The following is a 17,432-nucleotide window of genomic DNA, read 5'->3' as shown; positions in this document are numbered from 1 at the left end:
CTGTTTAAAAATAAGAATGTTCTAAAATATCTCATCACCTGTCATGGAGTTTACATGTGCAGTTAACTCTGTGGGTTACTATTTATGAATCTGCAACTGATCTGTAGCTTGTACCATAAATACATAAGCAGTTATGGGCTCATGGGCATATTTGGCAATAAATGCAGGTAAGTGATCAGGTAACTTGATTTGCCATTCTGGCCATCCACAAATAGCATATACCCAAACAAACAATTCTTCCATGTAAATACATAAAAAAACACAGTATTTTATAAATACAGATTGTGCAGCCATGTTGTTGGTAAATTCATAGGTAAACATTTATGACCATGGAAGTTTTTCACATTTATCACGGAGGAATATCCTAGTATGACAGCTGCTGTGGTCTACATCTTTTTCCATTTACACTGTTAAATGTTTCTTTCCATAGCAACTTGCAAGCAGACATGTTAAAAAGGGATAAGAATTTCCACTTGCCACTGGTGAGTGTGCCATGGACTCTCCGGATTTGCTGTGGTAAGTCATTTTTAAGGCCTGACTAATCGTATCGGATTGACTTTAAATATTGTGGAATGATGTCCTTAAAAGGGACACTCCAGGCACCCAGACCACTTCTGCCCATTGGAGTGGTCTGGGTGCCAACTCCCACTACCTTGCAGGGTTAACTCCACCTCTAGTGGCTGTCTACTAGACTGCCACTAGAGGGCACTTCCTGCATCATAGCACAGAAAACCTGTGCTAGAGCGTCGCTGGACGTCCTCGCGCTGTGTGAGGACCTCCAGCGTCACTTAATTCCCCATAGGAAAGCATTGAAAAGCATTTTCAATGCTTTCCTATGGGGAGCTCTAATGCGCATGCGCGGCATTGCCGCGCATGCGCATTAGGTCTCCCCGGCCGGTGGGCGGGATCAGTCTCGCCCACCGGCCGACATAATACAGAGGAGGAGCGGCGGCGGAGGAAGAAGCAGCGACGTGGGACATGTCGCTGCCTCTGGTAAGTGACTGAAGGGGTTTTCACCCTTTCAGCAACCGGAGGTGGGAGGGAGAGGGGACCTGCAGTGCCAGGAAAACAAATTGTTTTCCTGGCACTGGAGAGTCCATTTAACAAACATTGGGGGCGCAAGAAAATTAACAAAACACCAGTAATTTGTTTTTCTGAATTTTATAGAACATCCCTAGGCAGAAAATCGTGTATCTTTAACGCTCTTTTGTATTAAACATTTCCTCTGCTATAAGTAAACTCTTTTTTTTCCTCTCAAACCCTTGTTATTTGTACAGTCCTGTTAATGAATAAATCATTTGTAATGGTCTGGTATATTTTAGTATAATGTTATAATATGAAACAATTATAGCCTTTTGAGTAACTAATATCCGCAGGTCCTCTACATCAGTTTTGAGTGAATTACAGGAAAATCAAGATTCTGCAGACTGGAAAGTAAATTTAGTTATTTTTGCATTTCCTCCCACTACAAGGTGAGGCCCAGTAAAATGTTCTGTATCTCATCTAGACCCGTCATCCAGGAATTACTTGTTCTTACAATACCAATAATTCACTTACACAATGACCAAACATTCTGCATCACTAAATGTGTTTATTTAAACTTTTTTTTTTTTCCCCAGAAATATATTCACACACATTCTAACAGAATTCTGTTCATATTTCCAGTTAGTCTTTTGTAGAAAAATAGATGTTCCAGCCACCATATTCTGAACGGTCATGTCAAAAGTAATATGTTCTCTGGAAAGATGAATAAAAATATTTCAATTTTCCCATCCTCACCTGCTTCAAGGGGGCGGAATAAGCATCCCCTTAGCAAGCAGAACAATTACGCCAAAAAAAAAAAAAAATCTAATTTCATTCATTTACACCACCAAAAGCAAAACAAAATTATAATTTCAACAGCAGCAGCCAACGCGGAGTCTGGGCAACACATTTCCCAGTATTATAAAGCTCTGTATGAACCAGTGAATTTACCACAAAACACTGACTTTGAAAGAAAAAAAAGTGGCAGGTGAGCAATGATGCCAAACATGGAATGATTGGGCCTAACAGATTTACAGAAAGTTAGCTTATTCACACCACTCACATGTGGATTTTCCCTGTTCAAGCCTCCATCTCTTACTTGTGAAATTGAACATATAAAAAGTAGTTTAGAAAGGCTTTGTCCCCAGAACTGTGTGTGTGAGAGAGAAAGAGAGAGAGAGAAATGTATAAAACATGAACCGTGCTTTGTAAATTCAAATTTCCTTCCTTTCACGTCTGATTCTGTTATGCTTTTTCTCCCTAGTAGCTCTCGCATTTCAGACGACCCCCATCTCCTTCACTTACAAAGCGTTTTCTTCCTCTGCAAAAGGAAAAAATAAAAATTCCGGGATTATAATTAATGAGCAAACACAAGACTAAGAAAATGCGAACCATGGCTGTAACAAATTTAAAGTGTAATTGGCACGCAACTGAAAAAGGCCTTTTATAGAGCCCTTCACTCTTTAGCCATTGGTAGAAAAATATTTATCCAAAATGTAAAAGAATCTTGAAATAACCATCCCAGATGTGATTTTTCTGCTGATTGTCTTTTTCTTTTTAGTGCTAGATCGCTTGATTCACAAACCAGGAAGAGTACAGGAGAGTTGACAAGGAAACTGCTGGTGCTATAAAAACAGCCCAATAAGGCTGAAACATGATGAATGGAATTTTAGATTAAAATATAGTTTTGAGGGGACTGTTGTCATTTAAGGAATGTGTGAAGGAAGATGATGCCTCAAAAAGAGACCCTACCCAAAGCTAATCAGGGTACTTTGATTGCACGAAATAATTAATTCACAATAATGAAACCTTTATCATGTTAGCACTAAATGGTGACTTACATCTTCCACCCACAGTGTATTGCATTAACAGATCTTTATTTGCTGGATAAAGGCTTTTTGCATATGTCATGAATTAATTAGAAAGAAAAAGATAGAGAGTGTGTCAGATCGCTGAAACAAGATAGGGGGTAACCCCTACTGAATAACAAATAAAAATAAAGAAATACAAGTATACCTGGAGGGTACAGAAAATTCGAATAGTACACCTGCAGGTTACTAGTATAATGTTAGCAATCCATAAAGAGTAAAATTTAAATTTTAATAATCAATTTAAAAGCAAACAAATGTATATAATAATAACTGTCCTATCCTCTTTCACAGTATTCCGGACCACCTAGGGTTAAACTGTGAAAGAGGCTAGGCTCCACCCCCCTCTCTCACTCTGGCAAGACTCACAGCCAATCAAGAGAGAGGGTGGGATATTTAAACAACGGTTAAGTCCGTTCCCAGTTCCCTTGGAAGAGCCGATTTTCGGCAAAACGCGCTTCGGGACTAGCATAGGGGAGGGTAAGGGAGACAGACAGGGATGATGCTGCAAATGCGATTTGTAGATGCATATACAGCCACCCTCTTCTAGATTATTAAAAGTTAGATTTTACTCTTTATGGATTGCTAACATTATACTAGTAACCAGCAGGTGTACTATTCAAATTTTGTGTACCCTCCAGGTATACTTGTATTTCTTTCTTTTTATTTGTATATGTCATGAGTTTTAATAATAAACTTAAGTTGTGATAACCTGAACTAATTACGGACCTGAGAATGCAATACCATTTGTATACATTTACTTAAAATATTGCTCTTTTTGGCACCAAGGCTTCTGGCTAAATGTACGTGACAGCTAGTTTACAGTATGATCCAAAATGAAAGATCTCTGGCTATGTGAGGGTTAAGGAAGGTGTCTAAGACCTTAGACATGCAGTAAGACCTTCACCAAGTGTCTGGGGAAAGAGGAAATCTTGATGAAACACTGGGCCTGTTTTTGTTTTATTATTTTTAAATGAGGGATTTCTGAAACCTCTGTTACTAGTGGAGTTTTATTAAACGCATTCTTGGAATAGTTAAAGGATATAGAAGAATAAAACTGGATTCATTGACTGCATTTTTCTTTCTGGGGTCGGTTTTGAGTATGACTGTCTAATATTGATGTGGCCAGGAAACCAGAAGATTAGAAAATTATATATATGTAAATATGAGATATATGAGATAGAGTGAGTTCTACTCATGTAGCATTAGTGATTTTAAGAAAAGAAAAGGTCACCTGGAAGGACAAAGGTCTCTTATTTGTTTGGAAATAATCCCAGCCTTGAAACAGTCTTCCACAAACCGTTCTAGTACAGAGTATGCATGTGGCGCATCCAAATTAATATCGGGAATTTCACTGTAAATCCGATCATAGCCCTGAAAAAGAGGAGGAAATAATTGCCATCACCTGGATTACACAATGAAAGCATTAGAAATGTGCAAATAATTTGTGTGTCATAACCGTGAAATTGCATCTGCCTGCATGTCCTAAACAGGGAAATGAACGGTGATGTCTTACAACACTTGGAAAATGTTGTAAACACTAAAACTTAACAGGACACTATAGCCACCAGAACAACTACAGCGTATTGTATTTATTGAATCATTCCCTTCAGGCTTTTTGCTGTAAACATTTTCTTTTCAGAGAAAATTCAGTGTTTACATTACAGCCTAGTGATAATGTCACTGGCCACTCCTCAGATGGCTACTAGAGGTGCTTTCTGGGGCATTGCTGCACAGTGTGACTGACATTCAGTGTCTCCACCCTGTATATGCAGACACCAAACTTTCCATGTAGAGATGCATTTATTAAATTCATCTTTATGAGGATATGCTGATTGGCCAGGGCTGTGATTGACTTGTGTTGGCTCTGCCCCTGATCTGCCTCCTTGACAATCTCAGCCAATCCTTTGGGGAATGGTGATTGGCTCAGACAACCACTTCTGATGATGTCCTCAGGCAAGCCGGGGCATAGCCATCAGCTGCAGACTTGAATACAAGTAAGATTTTACTATATTTAGGGAGGCAAGAGGGGGCCAGATGGTGGTTTTAACACTATAGGGTCCGGAATATATGTGTGTATTCCTGGCCCTATAGTGGTCCTTTAATAGTACAATAATCTAAAAACATTTACATTTGTAAAATTTTACAAGTTGAGGCCAAATTCCATAAGGTAAGTACTGATGATAAGGCTCCTAGTCAAAGTCAAAGGAATCTATATATAAAAATAGTCACACGCTTAGTCAATTTTTAATAAGGAATTTTTTTATTTATTTTTTTGAATCAATAGTATTCTTACAGCTATTTATTAGTGTTCTCATATATATGAGAGCAAATAAAAAAAATACCGTATATACTCGAGTATAAGCCGACCCGAATATAAGCCGAGGCCCCTAATTTTACCCCAAAAAACTGGGAAAACGTATTGACTCGAGTATAAGACCAGGGTGGGAAATGCAGCAGCTACTGGTAAATTTCTAAATAAAATTAGATCCTAAAAAAAATTATATTAATTGAATATTTATTTACAGTGTGTGTATATAATGAGTGCAGTGTGTGTGTGTATGTGTATGAGTGCAGTGTGTGTGTGTATGAGTGTGAGTGCAGTGTGTGTATGAGTGTGAGTGCAGTGTGTGTATGTGTGCAGTGTGTGTGTGTGTGTGTGTGTATGTGTGCAGTGTGTGTGTATGAGTGCAGTGTGTGTGTGTGTGTATGAGTGCAGTGTGTGTGTATGAGTGCAGAGTGTGTGTGTATGAGTGCAGAGTGTGTGTGTATGAGTGCAGAGTGTGTGTGTATGAGTGCAGAGTGTGTGTGTATGAGTGCAGAGTGTGTGTGTATGAGTGCAGTGTGTGTGTATGAGTGCAGTGTGTGTGTGTGTGTGTGATGCAGAGCCCTGGTGGGGGGTGGGCATTTTTAATTTTTTTTTTATTATTATTATTATTATTATTTGAATTTTTTTTTTTGTTATATTATTTATTTGTATTATTATATTTATTATTATTTTATTATTTATTTATTTTTGGTCCCCCTCCCTGCTTGATACATGGCAGGGAGGGGGGCTCTCCTTCCCTGGTGGTCCAGTGGCATTGGCAGTTCAGTGGGGGGGGGACTGGCAGAGAGCACTTACCTCTCCTGCAGCTCCTGTCAGCTCCCTTCTCCTCAGCGCCGGTCCGTGCAGCTCTTCTGTCAGCTCACACTGTAAGTCTTGCAAGAGCCGCACTATGACCCCGTGGCTCTCGAGAGACTTACACTGGGAGCTGACAGAGGTGCTGAACGGACCGCCGCGGAGGAGGAGAGAGCTGACAGGAGCTGCAGGAGAGGTAAGTAACTGCACACAGCCCCATTGTCTGTATTATGGCAATGTAAATTGCCATAATACAGACAGTGACTCGAGTATAAGCCGAGTTGGGGTTTTTCAGCACAAAAAATGTGCTGAAAAACTCTGCTTATACTCGAGTATTTACGGTAAGTCAAAAAGAAACCAAGAAAGACATACGTCTATGTATATCTTGTTTCAAGCACTAGGGGTCATCCTCATGAAGTGCCAATATGACCTCTATGTGGTTCAAGTCTTGACCAGTAGAGGTCATAATGGCAAGGTCAATATGAATCTCATGTAGACCACTAGGGGTCATCTTAGTGAAATAAATGCAGTCCCTGCCGTGTCCACTAGAGGTCATCATTCTAATCACCAAGTAATACTGAATAATGAAGGGATCTCAAAAATAGGAGTCAAAATACCAGAGCCATGTAGCAATACATGATTACCAATGGAAGTCCACCTCTCTCTACACAAAAGAAAAACCTGAGTAACAGAATATGCATCAAAGGACACCACGTCCTACTGTACGGAGATTGGGGAGGGAACAGAGGGGAAAGGAGCATGCATATCTCCAATTAGGAAGTAGTTTGAACTGTGTCTTTATATACTACCATCGTATTTACCAGCTAGTCTTAAATGGAATAAGTACCCTACACATACGATAAGTGAAAGATATTTGAGAGAGCATTAAAAAAAAATAAAAAAATAAAAAGGAGCTTGCAATAAAAAAGTAAGGAACAGCCGTTTAGATCATCAGAAGACACTCGACAGTCATTAACCAGAGTCTCTCCTCATTATCATGTAAATGTTAATGATATAGACTACATGCAGTTTCAGACAGTATTTACTAGAGCATTACCCTTTTCATCTGATCCAAAGTAATAACTGCCGACTTCCATAAGGCGTCCAACAAATTCAGCATTAGTTTGTATGTTGTATCTCCAGTTGCTTCAAGAACCATCAGGATTGCCTATAAGTAGAGTGAAAAAAAGAACAATGAAAAAGTAGAAAACCATGAAGACTGATCTAGTGAAGGGTGCTATAGTCTCAAATATAACAAAATGCAATCATTACATTCCTAACAAAAAGGCCACTATATATCGAATTCTAATAACAGAACAAATAGTATTTCTGCCTCAATGCTTATATTTCTGACCCTGTGTAGACACAAGAAGGGACATTTAGTCTTACATTTCTTGTGCTACTAACGTTTTTTTGCAATCTATACACAAAATTGCGTTTTTTCCCCCTACTACTTAATGTTAAAGGGACACTATAATCACCAGAACAACTACAGCTTATTAAAACTTTTCTGGTGAGTATTGTCAGTCCCTGCAGGCTTTTTAATGTAAACACTGCCTTTAAAAAAAAAAAAAAAAAAAAATACAGTGTTTACATTACTGCCTAGGAACACCTCTAGTGGCCACTCATCAGGCGGCCACTGGAGATGCTTCCTCGGGTCAGTGCTGCACACCATTCAGCTTCTCCACACTCTGCATGCAGACGCTTAATGCTCCCCATAGAGATGCATTGATTCAATGCATTTCTATGAGGAGATGCTGATTGGCTAGAGCGGCGTTTGGCCGTCCCCCTATGGGAAAGCATTGAGATTGCCTGAGATCATCCATTCTGATATCAGCCAAGGAGGCGGGTCAGGGTGGGGCCAGAGCCGGTGGACCAGAGTGGCACTGGAAATAAGGTAAGTTTTCTTATTAGTTAAGTGGGGCAAAGCATTGGATTGGATAAAGTCAGCAAGGGGGCGGAGCCAAACACAGTTTTGGCCATTCAGCACCTCCTTCTCATAGAGATGCATTGAATCAATGCATCTCTATGAGCAAAAATTCAGCGTCCCCAAGCAGAGCTTGGAGATGCTGAACAGCAGTGCTGCCTACTGTACAGCACTGAGCCAGGAAGCCCCTCCAGTGGCCATCTGAGGAGTGGCCACTTGGAGGTGTCCTTAGGGGCAATGTAAACACTGCCTTTTCTCTGAAAAGGCAGTGTTTGCATGAAAATGCCTGAAGGCAATGATTATACTCACCAGAACAACTACATTAAGCTCTAGTTGTTCTGGGGACTATAGTGTCCCTTTAACATTAAAGGAACACAAACATTTATATTTTGGAGTATCTGGCTGAGCTACAAGCACTATTTTAAAGCTCCGGCTACCTGGAAATAAATCCATATTTTCTTTTGGGGGAGATGGGGGGGAATTTGGCTAAGGATGGTAGGAGTTTAAATATACATCTAGTGTCTTAGCATGGTGAGACAATCACTTGCTAAATAGTTCATGTGGAATAAATCCAAACTACCTCATCCAGCAGTTGGTCGAGCTTGATAAGACTTTTTGTGCCAAATGGCTTTAATTTAGAAAGTCATGATTTAATAGAATCATACAATACCTAAAATGGCATTTCAACTAATACACCCCTAAATATAATCTTGTACAAACCACTAAATATCAATAAACCCATCCATCTTTATAAAACCTTTAGATCTAAGATATGTCCCAGCACCAACAAGGAAATATGTGCTGGGTAAAAAGAGTGTTTATCTTGATTAGTTCAAGAGGCAATTTCTGCAGCTAATAAAAGAGGACATTTTCGGCCTTAAACAAATGTCAGTGTAAAATGTATTAAATGCATATTTATTGGAATACAGTATGGTACTGAAATTCGCGGTGTTCTGTTGACCTCTCATTATATAGCCAACGGTGGATTTTAGTGTATGAGGACACACTATGTATATCACAAACAGGAGGTTTGTAAAAACAGATGAATACAAGTGCGTTGGGAAACCTCTTAAACTTGACCGAGTGTATAATACACTAGAAACCAAAGGCAAGATTGTGCTCCTTAAAGTGAACCTGCCGAGACAAGCTCATAGAAAGGGGGAAAATTACTAACCCACTCTCCACCTCTATACTGCCGCCATCTTTTCATTTTCATGGGTGTTAAAACCCATCTCCCACTTCCTGCCCATTGCTTCACTACCCAACCTTTGGAAGCAGAGCAGGGTTTACCCCTCCTATTACACAAGAATTGTGAATTTAATGCCAATGCATAGGTGTCTGAATGGAATGACTGTATATTTCTCTTCGAAAGCACAAAATACGCTTGTACAGCATTGTCGTGAAGGCAAGCAGGAGAAACACCTGTCAACCAATTCTCTGCATACAAAATGTGCTGTCAGGTGAAGGGGAGAGAAAATTCTCTGACAAATCAATAAATCTAATAGGAGCTTTTGTAATAAGTGCCTCATTAATTATACAAAGTACTACTACACAGTAATAAGCCTTACTTCATACACAAGTTCATGGTGAAAGTGTGGAACCTCTAGCTCTTGAAGACAACGTTCTGCTTCGGATACATCATTGGAAAGCAAATACTCCTTCAGTAACATATCAATCTGTCACAGGCAGAGATAATATAAAAGTTAAATCGTTTCCTTGTCATAGTCATGATACAGTTACAATTATAGTATCCGAACTGCAAGAAACCATTATTGAATTTCAAACGCTTTAGGACAGTTTGGGTGCGTATATATATATTACAATATATATGAATAATTTAGAAAAACTACTTGAACCGTTCATCCACAAATATTCCATTATTTTAAAAGCTTATCTAAAAATACGAAATTTATTTCAATGTCAGAAAAGGGCAACACTTATAATGATGACTGACTGGGAGCCAAATGTGAGGTACCCAATTCCATGTGAATTTCTACATTTAATTTTATTATTTCAAACCTCAAGAAACCATACTTGCTCTATATAGAGAGCATAATATATAAAAAAAAAAAAAAAAAGTGTTTTAAATAATGTGTAAATGCATTGATGCCCCATTGATGAAGGACAAGCTATGAAATTTAAATAAAAGTTGGCCGAGTAAGTAAACTAACCAATTCTAACTCAACACAGCCGGTATTCATATGGAGTGCCAAGGAGGGTGTATATTTTTCATTATTACTCAATACGCATAGAACCATGAAACACAATAAACGTGTTAATAAATAATACATACCTCTTTAGCCAATTTCTTAACTGGCTGCTGTCCGCCACCTGATCCCCAAACACTGTCGATTTTCCTCCCTCCCTTAGTCATACTCAGTAGAACAGTTGCTCGATTTAATGCCGCTCTGAAAAGAAAACATAGGTTCCAGCAAATCCGATTAAATCCAGCTCCACTGCTATCACAAGTCAGTATCTTAAAACAAACATTAATCAGCACCCTCAGTGTTTTAACAGGTAGGATACAATGAGATATTACTCAATTCCAATTCAACTGTACTCATTATAGTAACTTCAAAAGACAGAAAAGTTACTACAATTAGAGCATTAGCCAACTGACCAAGGAGCAAAGACACTTAAGAGGAAAATATCTGTATTCCAGCACGTAAAGAGTAGCTAGTATCCCTTAGTGGGCTAAATACAATCACAATGCAATGTAGGCTCATTATGTTCCCCTTGCACCCACTCAGGTAACACTAGGTACCTACTGAGTTGGTACTAGGTACCTAACTCATGCTGCCTGCAGTCTTTTATGTGATGATGTTTTCCATATGCAGTTGTGTTTTTCTGATGATCCTTGATTGCTCTGTTTTGTCTTATTCACATGCAGGATGACAAAAATAAAGAATAAAAAATAAAAAGTAGCTAGTATTTATGTTACTCTTTTCTTTTCATTACACATCTGATGTCTTTATACATATTTGGAAGTATAATGGGCTCTGCCAGTGTAGTTCATGTAAATTAATGTGCCATTTTCATAATCCTTGACGTAATGAAATTTAACCAGCAAGCATGCTTTGTTCATTTTCATTGTCAGACATATCATCCCAGAAATCATCATGCATTTGCAAACATGAACCCCAACTTCTACAACTTGCAAGGTCAAGTAGTGTTCAAATGAAACTGGCAGGAGCTTGCCCGAGCTCTGCATGATCGTTGTACATTTATATCTGTAGAGTTGTGTTGGAACGTAAAGGAACACCCCAAGCAACATAACCACTAAAGTTCGCTGTAAAGGTTACTCTGCTAGGAGTGCCTTGGCACCCAAACAATGTAAGAAATCAAGATACTTATTTTATTTATTTAAATGGTTTGACTTTTTACCTAGGTTCCACCAGGCACTGCTCCCCACCTCCACTAAAGCTGGAGAGCCTGAGGTTCCTAAGCAGGATATTCCATTATCCCTCCCCCCCCTAAACTAAACCCTGCTCTGCTGTGTCTGGCTATGGTGCTTTGAGTGTTGTTTTAAAAGAATTATATAGTCATTCTTCTATAGTACTACCAAAAAAGAAAAAACTCTCAGAATCAACAAAATACCTTAAAGACACAGAGAGGGAGTGGGGAAAACACAAGACCACAGCTAGCCTAGCCAACTAGCAAAAACATTATGTCGTCAAGATGCATTCTTATGTCCTGTTGTAGCTGCCCCAAAAATTATTCTCAGTTTCTTCCTGTAAGACCTACCGAGAATGATCACAATCCACTGTGCCTTTGTAGCCATCTATATAATTTTTGCTCAGGATCCCATCGCCAACTGCTCGAGCAATGAACTGTCCCACTAACTGCAAAGACAAGTTAAAAACCAAGTTAAAGATAAGATAATTGTAGATTATGCTAGCTTTAGTGTACCTATAATCTTAATTTTATTAATGACAGGAGGCCAGTATTTGCTTAAGACTTTCTTTACTTAAGCTTCACAGCAGCACTTTTTTTACTTAGTAACAGGGTAACCAATCAGAAAAAAGATAACAAGGTATAAGAGTCCCTCCCTGTGATGTCACTTCCTCTTTCTGGCTGCGAACAAATAGGAACAGGAAACTGAAGAGGAACCAGATGAGAGATTCAGAATGCCAGACGAGAAAGTTGCTTGAGAGGGAACAGGAACGTAAACATGTCTTCTTGAAGAGCAGAGATGATACTTGGGATGGAACCGTAATTAGACTTGACCTCTTGAGGGAGCTTTACGCTGAAACGAGAGAGCTGAGTCGAAACCAAGGATTAATCCGTGAATTGGGCTTCAAATTATGACATCCAGTTGTTATAAATCATATTTTATAGCCCGCTTCCAACATAGAGTAAATCTATCCACCCATAGAGTGTAACCCATTGCCCCATGGTAGCAAGACATAGCGTATTTACTCTAGTCCTAGATGAACTTACCTACAGAGGCGACCCTGGGGGGGGGGGGGGGGGGAACGAAAGTGAAGGGTGGGAAATACTTGCCTCCTGTCATTAATAAAATGAAGTTTATAGGTACACTAAAGCTAGCATAATCTACAATTTTATAACATGACAGGAGGCTTCGTATTTGCTGTTTTAACGCTCCCCGAGAAGGGCTAAGGAAGCGTGCACAGCCGGATGAAAATAGAAGTTGCGGAACGTCTGTTCGCGGGACCAGTCTGCTGAGTTAAGAATGTCTCGAAGTGAGGCTCCAGCGTTGAATGCTCCCGATGCAGCCACTCCCCTGATGGAGTGGGCTCCGAAGGAGGCTTCAATCCCGGCCAGGGATAGCAACCACCAAACCCAATCGGGCAATGGTTGTGGTTGACACCGGATTATGTGGTCGGACGTATGAGACCAATAGTTGGCTGGAGGAGGTTGAATGGAGAGAGGAGGTGAGTAATAAATAACGAGAGAGAAGTGATACCACACACAATTTTGGATGGTTAGGGAAGTAAGGGTAAAATACTGAAGTGGAGTTTGATTTTGTCCGTCTGGACACGGAAAAGGTGACACCTTCTGGTGAAAAGTTGATAGCGTCATGGTCAAATGCTCGAACATCTGATACCCGTCGGAAGGACACCAAGCAAAGTAACAGGGTGAATTTTGCTGAGAGTTGACGGAGGGATAGATCCTCGTTGTTCGGCCAAGTTTCTAGGAAACGAATCATGACATTAACGTCCCATAGATGGGAGTATTTCGGTGTTGGGGGGCGAGCCAGTTTAATGCCCCGCAATAGTCTACAAACCAGCGGGTCCTGGCCCACTGGAGCTCCGTCTAGGGGAACATGGGCTGCCGAGATGGCTGACCGGGCAACGTTGATGGATCGGTATGATCGGTCTAGGTCAAATAGATGAGAGGAAATTCAATATGAATTGTCTAGGGGCTGTAAGGGGATCGGTATGCCGTTCCAGGCACCAATTGCCCCAAGTACCCCAGGAGGAAAGGTAGCATCTTCTGGTTCCAAGGGCCCATGAATCCCAGAGGAGTTCCTCCGAAATGCCAGGTTCCCCTGAAAGAGTCAAAGCTACTAGGTGGAGGTGGCCTTGCATTATCATTGGATGAGTGTTCCCTTGAGGGTCCTCTAGGAGATTGGACCATGGAGGCAGAAGGAGAGGATGTTGGCAGGAGAGGTCCAGAAGATCCGGAACCCAAGATCCGGAACACAGGTTGAGGAGTCGATCTCGAAGCCGAGAAATTGAACGATTCTGGATGGGGACAGTGATGATTTCTCTTGGTTGATGACAAATCCCAAGGATTCGATCAATGAGGATGCATAGTTCGTCTGTGAACAGTCTGGATACGTCTTCGCAGAGTAGCAAGAGGTCGTCGAGGTAGATCAAGCAACGAATGCCTCTTTCTCGAAGATGTGCGGTGACTGGCTTGAGTAGTTTGGTGAAGCACCACAGGGCGGAACTCAGGCCGAATGGATGGCAGGTTAATTGGAAAATCCGGTGGTGCCAATGAAAGCGGAGAAAACGCCGACTGGATGGATGTACTGGTACAGAGAGGTAAGCATCCTTGAGGTTGAGTCGGGTGAACCAATCGCCTGGTCGGAGAATGTCTCTGAGGAGATGTATCCCTTCCATTTTGAAATGTCTGTAAATCACAAAGGTATTAAGTTGGCGAAGGTTGATTACTGGGCAGAATTCCCCTGATTTCTTTTTGACCAAGATGGAGCTGAGGAAGCCTTTGTCGAGTGGAGCGAGTTGAATCGCTCCTTTTGTTAGTAGAGCACGTAGTTCTAAAATCGAGAAGAAGACTGAGCTTTTGACATTGTTGGATAGTGAGGATATGGAATAACCCTGAACTGTGTTTAGAACCCAGGTATCTGAAGACAGCATCTTCCACATGTCTACACAATGTGACAACCTGCCCGCATGATAAACAGTAGAAAGAGGAAAGGTAGGGAATCTCACCTGTTGGGTATCTGTTGCCTCCGCGGGCTCTGTATCCTCTTCCCCCATCCGCCCTTTGGGTGTAAAAGCCCCTTGGTTGATAGTTGGGGAAGAATGATGGAGTGGGGGTTCTCTGGCGTTGACTTGTGGACCAGAAGCGGCTGACTGCACGACCCCTTGTACGGCCAGCCCTGCCAAAAACCCGTGATGGTTGATGATGAAATACCCTTTTCATGGATGACTGCGCCTTGTTTAGTGTGGCGTATAAGTTTACATGTTTATGTAACTCTTTAATATAGGGTTCTCCAAATAGCAGACCCTTGGCATTGGGGCCCAATTCTTTAGTTCCCAAGTCGGCTAGCTTGGCATCCATGCGCAGCAGCACTGCTTTTCTACGCTCAGTACAGAGAGATGTATTTGCATTGCCCAGCAGGCACATGGAGCGTAGTGCCCATTCTCTTCTCACAGATGGGTCTAAAGGACCTTCATTAGAGAGGGCTTCATCAGCCAGTAGTAGAATTTTAGCCAGGGCCCCAGGATGTCTAGCATCTTGTCCTGGGTGAGGCGTAGGCTGCGCTCAATGCCCTTTTTTGGGTCACGGCCGGATCTGGCTAGATATGTGTGGAGCAGCGTATCAAACTCCGGGGTCACAGCGACCTTGTCCGGCAGAGTGGGTCTAGGACATTCGGCTCTTAGGCGTTTGCGGACTTCCCGGTCTAGTGGTCTCCTGATCCAAAAATGGATATACTGGGAGAGATGGTCTGGGAGTGACCATTCAGATGATCGAGGATATCTAATCTGTCTCGGGTCAAAAAGAGGTTGACCCAGCGTATCCAGAAAGGATTTAGCGTCCCCAGAAGGATTCAAACCGGGTACTGTATCTTCGGTTGTGAGGTCTCCCATAGTAGTTTGAAGGAGAGATGCTCCTTTAAAAGATGCCTCAGGCCAGTCCTCCTCATCTTCTGAGGAGTGGTCAGCTTGCCATTCATCTAGGATGGCCAAGGGGTGTAAGTCGAAAGAGTCATCCTCTTCTTCCGACAGAGTGGGCTGGACGGAGTGTTTCTCTTTAGCATCCGCCTGTTTGGGGCGTTTCGCCGGTTCTTTCCCCTTGCGTTTGAGTGGTTCTGGCCCATTCCCCTTCCAATATCGTTTATTGGGTTTGGAAGGGTTTCTTTTTGTGGAATCGGAATCCTCCGCCTCTTCGTCAGAAAGCGGGGGTTCAGAAATTTTAGGATCCTTTGGCTCAATGGGTAGCACCGAGCCAGGGCCTTCTCTAGTGAAGCGGCAACAGCCGCATTTATAATTGTTTGCAAGTTTTGATCTTGATTTGAAGCCTCCATAGCAACAGTGTTGGTACCTATGGGGCAGAATAGGCCAGCATTAGAATGTATTTTAAGGCAGTCTCCATATATCACAATAGGTTATAATTCCACAGTACAAGCTGAAATTAGGGGTCACTCAGCATAAATAACCTCCGGGAATAATTATTCAAACCCGTATAGAGGTATGGTGGCACAGGCAATGCGGGCCAATCGCGGGCTGTATAAGTAAACAACAATCATAAATCTTATTTAGGGATTTTCCCTATACCCATCCACAGTATAAATATGGGTTGTATTAATCATAAGGCATAAATTGGGAATTTACCCTATATAAATACCAAAGTATTAAGACCCAAATCATAGGTTGAGTGATATTGGGGGTATACCCAATCAAACAGTATTATAATAATGTATTGTTTCTTTAATGGAAAAAAATAGGTTGTATGCCGTATAAACAAATCCCCACCAGGGGAAGTTAGTCAGAACAGATTGTGACTGATATCTTGGAAATTTAAATCTGCAATTTTAATACATACATACATACATATATATATATATATACACACACACACACAATCTGTGACTTTAAATGATATAAATTAAAGTACTGAAACAGCCGCGATATGCGGTAAAAAATGGCCGCCGCACGGGCGGAGTAATTGGAGATCGCGGATCCAAGAAAATGGCCGCCGCGATCTCGCGCATGAGTGAAGGAGGAGGCCGTTTGGATCTCGCGGAGGAGCGTGAGATCCAAGATGGCCGCCGTGCGCACTGAGAGCCGTTGGAGGCGTTCTCCACAGCCCAAAAAGCCTGGGAAAACAAGGCACAAGAATGCCGCTCGCAAACCAGGCTAAAAGGAGGTAGAAAGAAATATTAAATGGAAAGAAAAACAGAGTTATAATGAAAAATACCAAAGAGTAGAATTTAGATGAGGGAAAACATATAAATCTCAGTAGTGAGGAAAGTATAGGAAATGGGTAAATAAAATAAAATAAAATAAATAAATAAAACCCCTAAGGGATCAGATATAAGAAGAATATATATACCAATAAATATGGATGAAAAACAGATAACAGATAAATCAATAAGTAAACCACAGAAACCCACAGAAGTAGGAGACAGTGGCACTCTGACCTGTACTGGTGTGAAGCAGCAAAGAAAGAGGAAGTGACATCACAGGGAGGGATTCTTATACCTTGTTATCTTGTTTCTGATTGGTTACCCTGTTACTAAGTAAAAAAGTGCTGCTGTGAAGCTTAAGTAAAGAAAGTCTTAAGCAAATACTAAGCCTCCTGTCATGTTATAAAATTAGTCTACAAGTGAATGCTGTATCTGCGTGAGTGAAGAGTAAATGCATACATACAGAAATATAAAAATGTATAAAAAAACTACTTATAATACAACATTTTGTTAGATAAATATATAGTGAGCACATCAATATGAGGAATATATTTGGAAGAGAAGTTTTATAGCCAAGTGCAGAGGTGTGAAGGCACTGGACATCCCTAGCTTACAGAACTCTTTGAACACTGTTCAGTTATGCAAAGCATTTAATTATTTAATAGATTCATTAGAAAACAAAAATGGTTAAATCGGCAGTAACAGGTATGTTAAAAATGTAGAAGTCATTCTTCAACCTAATTGCCATAATATTGCTCTATTTTGAAGAATGTTTTAATTTTGCCATAGTAACTTAAGAGTTTGAACTAGTTTACAGTTTGTGGTCTGTAGAACATACTTGATCAGCAGTCATGCAAAGCAGAGAAACACAAT

The 17,432-nt window shown here is 40.8% G+C and overlaps 1 protein-coding gene across 2 annotated transcripts in view; it reads right to left on the bottom strand.

Annotated features, from left to right (window-relative positions):
- Positions 1–1,571: 1,571 nt before the first annotated feature.
- PDCD4 (programmed cell death 4) overlaps positions 1,572–17,432 on the bottom strand; it is a 48,520-nt gene continuing 32,659 nt past the window's right edge. Inside the window, exons 7-13 of one of the 2 annotated variants that reach the window (XR_010085679.1) lie at positions 11,684–11,781; positions 10,233–10,347; positions 9,508–9,615; positions 7,070–7,180; positions 4,126–4,265; positions 2,224–2,344; positions 1,572–1,737 (exon numbers count right to left, since the gene is read on the bottom strand). Coding sequence is in view for 1 of the 2 variants with exons in the window: in XM_063434802.1 (XP_063290872.1) it covers positions 2,284–2,344; positions 4,126–4,265; positions 7,070–7,180; positions 9,508–9,615; positions 10,233–10,347; positions 11,684–11,781 (633 nt within the window). In the remaining variant the exon portion in view is untranslated. Of the gene's footprint in view, positions 2,345–4,125; positions 4,266–7,069; positions 7,181–9,507; positions 9,616–10,232; positions 10,348–11,683; positions 11,782–17,432 lie in introns of both variants that reach the window. The other variant, XM_063434802.1, reaches the window with a different exon arrangement.

This window comes from Pelobates fuscus, chromosome 10 (assembly GCF_036172605.1).
Source record: "Pelobates fuscus isolate aPelFus1 chromosome 10, aPelFus1.pri, whole genome shotgun sequence".
NCBI lineage: Eukaryota > Metazoa > Chordata > Amphibia > Anura > Pelobatidae > Pelobates > Pelobates fuscus.
The sequence above is the reverse complement of the archived record's forward strand: the minus strand, read 5'-3'. Positions and strand labels throughout refer to the sequence as shown.